Below are 12902 nucleotides of genomic sequence, written 5' to 3' on the forward strand. Positions count from 1 at the left end.
TGTTGTTTGCATTCATTAAATTGTTTACGTTTGTGTCTAAATCAGTTATCTGTTAAAACTGCAAATCTTGATGAAATAAAATTACAATGTAAGCTGCATCAACTTAAAATTGTAATGTGTTGTTTGTTTGGTTATTGGGAACTAGTTGAATACCCCCGGCGTTGCTCGGAAAATTACAACACAAAATGAAACACTTCCACTGCAATCTGCGGTTCGGACGAAAGTGAAGCGAAACCGTGACCCTCAGATTAGGGAAGGTGACCTCGGCCGAACTTAACGGAAGTTCGATTTTCCCGCGAAACTTCTTCGAACTAGATCGGCAATGCGAGAGATTATTCCGATCGCTGGTCCTTCGTTCAAAGTCGGGTGTAGCCACACTCTTTCTTTTCCCAACTTTCCCGAAGATTTCACTGGACTCGGCCTTGGGAGAAATTGTACAAGGTCGAGTGGCTTTACTCACGAGGCATTCTATTGTTATAGTAAATCGACCAGTGTCGTTTCGCTACTGGCATAGATTTTGGCGTATGGATTCGATATATTTCATTCTTATTTTAATTATGACTAATTTACTATTTACAACATGGAGTGACTGTTACAAAGAAACCAAGAAGTTTGTCCCAAAGAAACCACCTAGCAGAAAGAATAGTGCGAGAAGTGATGCCGGATCCGAATCTGCAAAAGAAAGTACCAATGAGGTCAGCCTGGAGGAATCCCTAGACCAGTTGCAGCAGGAGAAATGCGCAAAGGAGAAAGCGCTGGAGGAAAAGAAATTCCTCCATGAAAAGCGATAGGAGGCTGAGCTAAAGACCTACAGTAAAAGTATGGACGTCTGTCAAAAGTTGTTCCAATCGAACCGTCAAAATGCACCGCTTTGCTCGATTGGAACAGATTTTTTTTTCAGTTTTTTGGTGACAGTTGTCCATACTTTAACTAGAGGGCTTTAGGCTGAGCGGGAGATTTTTCAAACCGAGAGTTATGTTCCGTCAACAAAGATTTTGCTAGAGCTAATTTTAGATTTAGGGATTCAATTATTATTTTAGTTAGGCACGCAAACGATGTAGAATGAGCTACTTACAAGTTACTTAGGATAAATCAAGTATAAACATAGTGTTTAGGAACAAATTGTAGCATCTAGATCAAGCAAGTATAGCCTTATTAAATTCAATATTTTCATGAATTCCCCCTCCAACTAACTTACTTCAGTAGCTAGTTCATTACAAATCACTACAATTTATTTAAACGATAGGTATAGTAACAAATTTAGGAAATTAACTTAATTTAGCTGTAAAACGTGTACTAGATGGTTTGGAATTTTAAATTATTTTCCTTTTTTTTTGTTTTTACTTTGACCTATCTAAACTCACAGTTCCGTTAAACCAAACCTGACGTCTGTAATTTCTGACAGCGACCGTTACCGTAGTTCTCCGAATCACCCACAGGGTTGTCGCTGGGCGTGGCGGTACATGGTTATGCACATATTCCGAAAAGTCATGATCCACAAATTAGACGTATATTATTCACGTTTTGGACACTATATTATTAATTTTGATCCATAAGCCATGAAAAATTGCTCCATTACTGCGTAACTACTTAGATTTACTGTCCTGCCGTGTTTTTTAGGTAGATGTGCGGAGTGATCAGGCATGGAAAATCATCTACATTCAATTCGTGCATTCATTTATATTCATTTGTCTCTAACTTTTTTCATCAATAGAATTCCGTAAAAAGATGTATGAAGCTTTTGTAGGTTTTATAATTAGCTACAACTTTTGTACACGATTTAAATCTGTATCTCTTATGCATGATGAACCAGAGCAAACTGAACCCACCATTGTTTTTGAGTGAATGTAAATTACATTCACCGAAAAACAATAACATGTTCTGCCCGCTCTAAATCATCATGCATAAGAGATACAGATTTGAATTGCTAACAAAAGTTGTAGCTAATTATAAAACCTACAACAACTTCATACATAACTTTACGGAATTCTGTTGATGAAAAAAGTTAGAGGCAAATGAATGCCAATGAATGTACGAAATGAATGCAAATGATTTTCCATGCCTGGGAACGATGGTCAAGCGTCTAGAATTAGCTTCCAAAAGAAGCTTCTATAATAATCTTCTTAAGAAAATATGAAAAATAAATGTTAATTTTATGGATCATACCTAGGGTAGGTGTTCCAGTTATTGGTAGACGTTCCTATTATGGTGTGTTCCAATTATAGATATATGGAATATGTTTTTCATGTTTGGTCCCTTTTTTAAATTTGATCCATAAACCTTGGAATTGCTACATAACTACATAGCTACTCAGATTTACTGTTCTGCCCGTGTTTTTTTGTCAGAAGAGCGGAACGATGGGCGAGCGTCTAGAATAAGCTTCTTAAAGAAGCTTCGAAATGAAGCTTCCATCGCTTCTTAAGAATATGATTATAGAATATTCTTTTGGAAGCTAATTCTAGACGCTTGCCCGTCGCTTCGCACCTCTACCTAAAATACATGGGCAGGACAGTAAATCTAAGTAGATTCAAGGTTCATTGTTGAATGTTTTATGATCAATTGCAATATGTTTATGGGTAATTCGTACAATTTCAATGCTCATTCTTTAGACATTTAGTGGTACTTTAGTAGTTTAGTTTTACATAAAATATTGATAATATTAATATTTTTTATGGATCATCCACACTTTTAAAGGGGTTTTCTCCAATGTTTTATGGATCATTTGGATGTTTTTAATGGAACGTTTTCCAATATTTTATGGATTGTTTTATCAATTCGAAAGGTGCATACTTAGGGCTGCCGCGTTTCATCAACTTTTTCACAACCATTACTCAATAATAACTGAATAACAACATCCACTAAACGCTAATGTCACTTCTATGCAAACATTAATTAACTTTCAACTTGTAGCTGTACATCAAAGCTAAAAAAGTGAATATATTACTCAACCATCACCACCATCATCATTACACAGAAGCCATCAATTCTACACAACCAACCACTCTTGCTGAATAACATAAACATCAAAAGTGCTTTTTCAACAACTAAACAACCTGTAATCAGCTAATTAACTGTGTTAGTGCTATTTTGGAAGCATTTTTAAAGTCATCTAGGTTTATTTTTAGACTAGTGCAGTTTTACAGCTTCTACTCCGCTGCTTTTCAAAGCTAAACTAACTAGTCGAGAAAGGTGATTCATGTGTACTATTATAAAACCTCTACTCAGCGATCTTGTTGTAGAAGGTCATGTAGATTTGTTTACGTCAGTTCAAAGTGTTGGCGTAGCGAATTTGGCAGTGTCAAGGTTTTCCAATGTCTTGAGTTCGAGTTCAAGTAAAATCACTACAATTCCCCCATAAAAAAATAAACGTTATTTAACTGGGCATCAAGCTGTATAGTGATTATTGGATAATCGGGAAAAGGTTGAATAAGCGCCTTTCAAGTTTATGCACAACTAAATAGCAGATTAACAGCTGTATAGAAGCATAAGTAGATATGAAATAAGAGCTTCCCACAATCGTCCCAACAGCCATAAGTAGCTGACAAGGTTCGCCAGATTTGCTTGTATAGTGGTTGAGTAAAGGTTAACTCATGTTGTATAGCATTTGAATACAGCTTGAGGCTGTATGAATGAAATGAGCAAAGCGTTTACGTTGTGAAAATTGTTAGTTGGGTATACCTTGCTGTGCAATCAGTGCGATTATTCCCGATGACCTGGCGATGTTTGCGTTTATTCCCGATGACCTTGCTTACGTCAATGTCAATTTTAGTGAATTTCAACCGCATCGACGGAGCCAAGCGTAGCTTATTTCTGTATTTGGTTTTAATGGCAACTATTTCGGAGAACCCAGCCTCACATAGGTATAAAGTTGTAAGCTGCAGAAGAAATGTTACTGCTTCTTTGCATACGTGTGGGCATATACAGTGTATCTCAAAATTGAGCGTACACCTGAATGGGTAATTTATTGAAAGACTGTGAGTAGATAGATTCTTGAAATCTTGGCTAGTAGTTGAACATCTATTTATTGATTTATCAGTAAAGACTTGGACTTTATTGGCAGAGCATGTATGAAGTTTGAGTAATTTCAGTAAAACGGTTGATTTTCAACTTTTTTCATAGTAGGCGGATGTAAGTCAAATTAGCGGTATTTTCAAGATCTTTATCATGACTACAGATAAGCAGAATTTCAATAAGTTTGGCTCATTGTATTTCAAGAAAATGTGTTTTTTTTTCTAACATGGCTCTAATTTCTTACACACTCATCCAAATAAGCCCAATACCATACCGATAACCAATAAATGGTTGATGACCCAGAAGCCAAAAATTTAGAAATCTATCTTTTTACGTTGTGCTCGTACAGCTGTTTTTCTGAAATGTACGGACAGTTGTACGATCAATTTTAAGATACACTGTATGTCAAACGCTTATGCAAAACTTCAGCGCATTTCTGCCGGTAAAATTGAGCTTTAGGATACTGTCCTCTGATAAATCGATGTATTCTTCATTAGCCTTCGTGGATATATGGGTAATTGTTTCCTTCTGGTTGAAAAAATCAACGAACCAGAGGTAGTTTTCCTATTTTTTTTTTCATTTCTACATCAAAATATTCGCCAAATTTTTTCTTCAAATTTTTCAGGTGCTTCAAAATGCCATTGATGATAACAGATGATGGTTTGACATGCTTTTCAACGATAAGAGTTTCAAGCGACTCAAATCAATCATAATTACGAAACTACAAATGCTTTGATTTTGTCCTGAACGTAAACTATATCCATCGTCGTTGATCCTTGAAGATAGGTATTGAGATGGTTTAAACAGTTTCATAGTCATAATGCTTTCTCACCGTGTTTTGTAAAAAGTGTCGTCGTTTTAAGTTAGTTTTGTACCATTCTTTTTTCTAAATGTTTTCAGAACAAAAATGATGAGTTTATCCAGTATTATGAAACTATGGCTGATTATCTACCACTTTCTAATCTAATCTAATCTAATCTAATCTAATCTAATCTAATACAAACGCAGCCAGTACGAGAAAGCATCCTGGAAAATGATTAGGTTAGATGAGGTCTAATCATTTTTCTTGTCTAATTGATGTTTACAGCATATCTGAGGTATGATATAAACATCAATACGGCCAGGGCTACTGCGTTGTATTTGTCGCAAAGATGATAGTTGGGAATGAATGGGAACATTTCTTGAATCAACAGCGGTGGAAGGATGCGTGGACATACCGTACAAAACGCTCCGAGTTACTATGTGGAGTTGTGAGTAATGTGTAAATATTTGTACAATATTGAAGAATCATAAAATAATGCAATGGAAGGATCTTACCGAAATTTCTCCGATGTTGGTAATGATTCTTTTGCGCTTAAAAGTTTCGTTGGATGCATCCGCTCCTTGTTTATCATGGGGTTTGGGATGAAGTTTCTCGTCATTGCTCGTGGTTATGTTTAGTCCGTCGCGTTTGGACCAGATCCTTAGCCAAAGTCTTGACCGCATCCATCTGATTTTCTTTGGCCAGCTTTTTGATGTCGGCGATGATCTTCTTTTTCTGCTGTTACATTTTCATCTTCTCCAGATTCAAATCCCGCATCGCTTTATTCAGAGCCCGGTGGTTCTTGCGCATCATCTCGTCCGAAAACATTTTCTTACCGAACAGCCACTCCATTTTGCTGGTTGTTTTCCGGATCAAATAGTGGTAAAACTGGTTGAATAAAGCGGAACTTCGGTGGTCTCACAAGCTAATCTTGCACAAAATTGGATTCTTATATGTTTTTCGAATCTGACTCTACTTGTAATCAAAATATCGGTCATAAATGCGCTTGGAAAAAACCTTCTTTCGGCCATAAAAAGAAAAACTATTCTTCAAAAAACTTATCGATTTTCAAAACTGGCAAATCATCTTCAGATAAAATTTGGAAAACCGCGACGAAAACATAATATACGAGCAATTTGACAGCAGATTTTTTTCGCGTCCATTCTGAAGCAGAGCACACTTCGATCTCTGATTATCTACCACTTCCATTGAAAAACTCGGTTTTGACAAAAACGCAAATGAGATCGACTTTCGCTGAGCGGCAGTACAGCAACTCGATCCTAAGTGGCATGATGTGATATGAGGGGCTCGGTGGCCGAGAGCAACTATTTTTGCTCACTGAACAGTACATCATGAGTTTAATCTCATGACCCTCCACATTCAGATTCTTTAGTCACTTCTTTATCCTCACTCCATAATTCAGCGTACCGTTCGCCAAAACGAGCCATGCTGCATACCCAACCCTTTTTTCCAACATTACAACATTGGAAGTGCAGAGAATTTCTCGGCTTCCAACAAAGCGAGTATCACGTCAAAACATTCCTACCCAAGCCTTTCAGTATTGTCGCGCTTAGTACTACTCATGAAGCTATTCCTGCTGAATATAAATGATGTATATGTATGTATGTATGTTAAGGAAACCACTCATTGTTGCAGGCACAATTATTAGACAGTACGACACCTCGTACGACTTTATCAAGTACAACACCTGATTGTATTTACCATTGTATGAAGAGCCAAAAACGGAGGGCGAACCTGTTAGCAGAGACACTTACGCTTAGTCCGCGAGATCAAAGAGAATCTCCTTCCAACAATAACATCCTACAACCCGGTAATGTACAAACCATCGCACGAGGGGATGTCCCAATGAGTGGAGAAGAAGAGCCCGCCTTCAATTCAGGATCTGTTAACGACAGGAAGTTGGCAATTCCACTCTCCCCATCCAAATCGTTTCAATCGGGTGCCCTGGTTAGACCGTACCATACCCAGCATATGTGTCATATAATAATGGAATGAATGTTGCGCGAACAATAAAGGAAAGATCTCACCCGATATGTTGCAAAGGAGTCCATGACTTCACTGAGATTTCGAAGAGCTCCCATAGATTAGAGGACGATTTATATCCTTCTGCAGTTAAACAAAAACTATCGTCTTTGAAAGACTCTCGATAGAACTACACGACGAAAGCATGACATCCCAATACGGTGAACTGGCCTACCAGGAGGCAAAGCAATTCGCAGGCACACTTACAACCGCTGGTTATTAAAAAAAAACACAGCCGTGCAAAGGAACGGATCCAATAAACGTCGGTTTCGCAAAAGCACACCCGTTGTCGTCGTCGAACGGCAAAAAAAGGAATCTTTGGGAAATTTTACTATAGGGAATTTCCACTGAAAATCAACCGGGAATTCACGAATTTCACCAAACCCAACTGCGAAACACGTTCAAAAGCAATTTTGGTTCATTTACGATCGAAAAAACTTTTTTTTTTTCAAAAACAGTTGCGAATGAACCAACATTATAAACTGAAATTAAAAATTATCAGTCGCGATGCCACAAATTTCTGGTCCGGGAGAAAAAATCAAACAACGCAGATAGCGCCAAATCTCCTGGTGCTTGCAAACATGATGAATCATGTTTTCTTTCTCGTGAATATAAATGATGTATAGGCCATACATGATGGATAGTTCAAGATTACATCCTATTTAGAGTAAATATATAGGTAATTGAAATTTATTTTAGTTTTTAGGTATTGTCGGTAAAAGTTTTGTTTTAAAATCAAGTCCAAAAAGCCTTAAGCATGTAGTTTAAAGTGATCAAAAGTGATATATAATTTTAACTATGTCAATTGGATCTGTTTTGCCTTGACTCCAGGAGCTCACGTTGATGTCTGGATTGCAATATTTTCGGTATTCGAGTTGATACGCGCGTGAATCAGGTGAAAGACCTGGGTGTGGTGTTGGATTCACAGCTAACATTCAGGCAACACATTTCTTATGTCATCAATAAGTCGTCTAGGACTTTAGGATTCATCTTCAGGATAGCTTAGAATTTCACCGATGTCTACTGCTTAAAATCTCTTTACTGCTCTTTCGTACGATCGACGCTTGAGTATTGTTCTGTGGTTTGGAATCCGGATTACAACAATGGTGCCGAGAGAATCGAATCTGTTCAACGTCGCTTTCTTCGTTTTGCGCTTCGTAGACTACCCTGAAGAGATCCGCTTCGGCTGCCCAGCTACGAGAGTCGCTGCCAACTGATAAACCTTGAACCTCTCCGGATTAGAAGGGACACCAGCAGAGCTTTGATTATCGCCGACACTCTACAGGGACGAATAGATTGTGAGGCTATCCTAAGGCAAATTGACCTAAACGTTCAACCCCGACCACTCCGTAACAACCTCATGCTGAGACTGCCACTGCGTCGCACGAACTACGGGGCATATGGTGCGATTTGCGGACTACAGCGTGTGTTCAACAGAGTCGCATCTGTATTCGACTTTCACCTCACATGTGATGCGCTTCGTCGGAGATTCTCATCTGTTTTCGCCGGCCGCAGTGACTGACAGAGAAAATAAGTGTGTTTCCATTTATGTTTTTTTTACATTCTGACCATGTTGCTTTGTTTTTCTTTCTGTGATTATTTGACATGTAATTTTACTATTATTATTATTATGATTAGTATTATTAACATCATTTGGGCTACAGCCAGCCTGTTGATGTATGGCAACAATAAACTGATACTGGAGTCCGTGGGTTCCGTATCAAATGAGATTCAATTTACGTATTTTTAAAGAGCTTCTAGCGTTTGAAAGATTTACATTTTAAATTTGATTTTGAAACAAAAGTACTGCCAGCACAAACAACAAAAAACAAAAACCACCCTACTCTGAACAAAACATACGTAATGCATCGGCACAGCAATGAATTCATAAAATCATTATAATTGATTTGGTAAACATCCCCTAATCATCAAGCTAACATTCTCAAATTTGTTGACTAGCATCGGCATGAAAAACTCATCGAACATGCATCGACACTGGTAAAGTTTTTGCTCGCCCTCTGTGGCATTCGCTCGACACGAAACCGAAAACTGATTTATGACTCTGCCACGATTCTGTGGCAGCCTCCCACGCCGAACCCCACAATGTGAATCACATAACATATAGATACGTTGGGCCTGCAGCAGGCGCAGATACTCATCTCATTCAAACTTACCAATTCCGTTCCTGCCAATCAGCGGTCCGATTGCGTTTATTTTATTGGATTGCAAATGCTGCTGCTGTTGGAAATCTGATGACTGCTGAGGCTGCTGCTGCTGCTGCTGCTGTTGATGCATCTGTTGTGGCTGTCCTGGTGACAGCAGACCTCCGCCAATGCCACCGGCACCAGCGACTTGATTGCGAGCCTTCTCCAATAATCTAATATTCTCGGTTTTGTTATTAATTGTGCAAATTTTATCATTCGCAAGTGGTGTTGTGGCATTGCCCGCTCCAGTGTCCATTGGTTTCGACAGAATGATGGCAGTAGCACCATTAGCTACGATGTTCCCGGTTGAGAGCGTTGTCACTGTCGTCGGGGTTGACGTTGACGAGTGCTGCAGCAGACCATCGCTCGATAATGTGGTGACCACTGTGGCAGCTGCTGTCGATAAGAGTGACCCAGCGCTGACCGGTACCGAACTTGATTGGGTGATGCTTGAAATGATAATGTCATTACGGTTCGCTCCGGTAGCCACTAGAGGAGTACTGTCGTTGTTAGATGGCCCTTCCGCTGTTGGTTCGGACGATGCAATCTGTATTTCCGGAAATTTCTTCGGTTTGAACAAACGCATTATGACCGCTCCGGTCAGGCATGCGGGATTGGTTTGCTCGATGATTTCGTCATCTGAAAAAGAAAAGATAATTTGGAGAAGAGGATGATTAGCTTTGAACCCTCTACTAACATTCATTTTAAAATAGCATAAAAGATTTGCGGAGAACCGTTTGGTCAAGGCTCCAACCATTAGCGAATAACAATTTGGCACGGTTTTTACCACCTTCAACACAATTTATTAATTGTAATTGCAAGCACCACAGTCATAAAGAAGAAACGCATGGAACGAACCTAACGGATCCCGATTTCTTCGAAAATCAAGCCCCCCTAATCTATGAGGGAAAAAAACTGAAGATTAATTCTTCTATTGCGAATAGGCTGAAACATTGTATTCAAAATCCCGAGGTGCTAAATCTAAATCTTTTGCGCAGTCCATCCCTTTGGACACCTACTTGTGCTGGTGGCAGTGATTAGTCCTACCACCGCGCCCGCTCAGGTTCGGGTTGTGCGGGGGAAGCATTCATGCTGTGTCAATAGCGAGCACACACCACACTTCATCGGAATGTATTTTACAGTTATCCTCGGCAGCTGTCGGCAGGCATGGCAAGAAGACATCAGTCAGCAGCATCGGGCAACATACGATCCAAGACGTTCACCAGACAGCAGTGGCAGAAGCCAGCGATCAGCCTTCTTGGGGCTTCTTCTCTTTGTGACCACACGGTGTTAGATTCCTAAGTCGGGGTGTTTCAGTTTCGATCTTTTCTCTAATGATCGTGGCACAGATTAGCGAAGCTGCCGGCCTGTCGGTGTAACTCATGCATTGCTGACTCATCTGCACGGGCCTGTTAAAGGTGGGGCACTGGAGGAATGAGATTAACAGTGGACAGGGAAGGAAAGCACTGGCTCGTGTCTAATAAAGTGGTGAATTGATAAATTACGGGGAGAAGCACATAAGACTTTGTCAGGCTGCAGATTTTATGTTGTAATTTTCGGATGGGCAGCGCTTGGACAAGAACATAAATAACGGAATTTTAAGGTATGAGACAATTATTTTATTTGATACTATAATTGAAGAGGGACATTTTTTAATATATTATATGTATATAGGAATTACATCATAGGGAGGTCACTATTTGAAAGACTTCAAATGTCTTTAGGTGGCTGTAATAATAAAAAAAAAAATGCAGACGAAAGGCTTAAGGTGATCATTTTAAGCCCAACATGGTGGTATGCAAAAAATGCAAGGTATGCATGGTATGCAATAATAGGCATTCGAATATTTCATCAACGAACGATTTCAAAATAAATCAAGCAAAAGAAAATAAATCAAAGGAAATAGATTTTAACTGAGCAGGAGCATGAGCATATTGACCACCTGAAGTTGTTACTCCGTAGATCAGCTGTAATTACACAGAGAACACACAGATGATGCTAGGAACTAGCAATTATCCTCAATGTGTAAAAAAAAATGGTGATCAGAAATTAATACCAGTGCCAGCCACGTCCGAAAGCCAAGACATCCTCTGCGCTTCCATGAAAAATCACTGGAATGCTGGAAACCTTACCATACCTTAATTTTGTTGCTAAGGAATCCAATTTTGACTGACAAAGTGGCGCGCCTTTGGAGGGTGTTTCAACACTCCGAAGGGTATAAATAGCGGAACCTTTCAATTTGAGTCGGATCCTTGCGATAAATGCAAGAGTGGCAACTGTAAAAAATCGAATACTTCATCATTTCTCAATAGTGATGGAGTAATATGACGTGCACTAAACTAAAGACACGGGATATACTACAATAGATCAATTTACTGGTCGCAGTAGTGTTTGGTTCCGAACAGAGGAAAAAAAAAATCTCGATTAAACCACTAGTAATCGGTCCACCCCTACTAGGCGTAGTATTAAGTTATTCTGGTTAAACTACCCAGGTAACAATTTGATGCTTAACAAGTGTTGTTTAATCGATTTTAATTCAGCCTTAGATTGAATAATTGCTGTACATAGACCACGTTAACCTTTGTTCAGCTTTTAAACATCTAAATCTGGTGATTTTAATCAGCCACAAGCTGAACAGTAATGTACATTATAAGCTTTTTAAGGCATTACATAACAGTCTTTTCCAACCCTTGTTCAGCCTTCTAGTTTTATTTCAAAAATAATAATGGAAGACCACTTCATATCTTATGCATTTATATGGAACTGCTTTAAATTTTTGCTGACTAATTGAATTTACATATTTATGTTGTTGATATAAGTTTAAAAATTACCTTTGGATTTTGGGATTCGAACCGGCAGTCGCTGAATCACAGGCGTCAACCATACCTACTGGACCATTTAAGCATATGTGTGGCAAAAGGTATGACCATTAACTTGAAGCACGTCAAATTTAAGTTGAATAACAGCATCCGGAAGAGTATTATACAGCAATGCAGAATTGTAAACAACAACTAATATTTTTGAAACTCAGACAAAACACAGGAATAAAAATGTTTACTTGTCGCAGCCCACATCTACCAGCTATTCCTAAAAATCTCCTTTCCTTGTCTCTACTGCTGCCACTGCTTGTAATTAGAAAGGTAGGCAGTGAATTTAGAAGAACTAAAATGTCGGACATGCAACGAGGGACACAGACACTGACGACATTTAACAAATCAAGCTATCAAAATATGTGTAACGCATTGCTGATTTGTGGAGTTGTGTTAAGCTCAAACAAGGCTTGTTCAATCTTTAGATCAGCTAACTTATTGAGGTTGGACTATGGGGGTACAATTCGCTTCATGCACTACTAATCAACTATATATTCAACGGCGCCGGTGGTGTAGTGGTAAGCGTGATTACCTCTCACCCCAGCAGGCCTGGGTTTAATCCCAGTCGGCGCCGCCGGGATGTTCTGAGGCATAACATCACTGATCACGCCTTCCTTCGGATGGGAAGTAAAGCCGTTGGTCCCCGGTTCATGAGTTGATGGGTCGATAGGTAGGGTCCAGGTGTGGGAGCTGCCTTCCTGGCACGTCGGTAGCATTGGTGCTCAGCACGGAAAACAAGATCGATGGAAAAAACAAACCAAAGGAAAAAAAAAAAAAAAAAACTTTATATTCAGCCTGATGTTAATCAGCTTTGTACACCTTAAATCAACCAATAATCAGCTTCTGTTCTTAATGTTCAGCTTGAATTGTTACTTGGGTACATACAATCACATAACATATGTGGAACTTCATGCAAAATAACTGACTAAAAGTTTACCCCTTTTTTGTGTTGCCTCAGTGGTATAACTGGTA

At 39.1% G+C, this 12902-nt stretch overlaps 1 protein-coding gene across 1 annotated transcript in view; it reads right to left on the minus strand.

The window, feature by feature from the left end:
• The window catches only part of a (arc), a 263963-nt gene that overhangs the window by 148438 nt on the left and 102623 nt on the right, over positions 1-12902 (minus strand). Inside the window, exon 2 of the mRNA XM_065229913.1 lies at positions 9031-9699. Within this exon, the coding sequence (XP_065085985.1) occupies positions 9031-9646 (616 nt within the window). The 5' untranslated portion in view covers positions 9647-9699. The remainder of the gene's footprint in view (positions 1-9030; positions 9700-12902) is intronic.

The sequence above is a fragment of the Ochlerotatus camptorhynchus genome, unplaced genomic scaffold, assembly GCF_037179485.1.
Source record: "Ochlerotatus camptorhynchus isolate MF236.1 unplaced genomic scaffold, CSIRO-AGI_Acam_v1.1 ptg000324l, whole genome shotgun sequence".
Lineage (NCBI taxonomy): Eukaryota > Metazoa > Arthropoda > Insecta > Diptera > Culicidae > Ochlerotatus > Ochlerotatus camptorhynchus.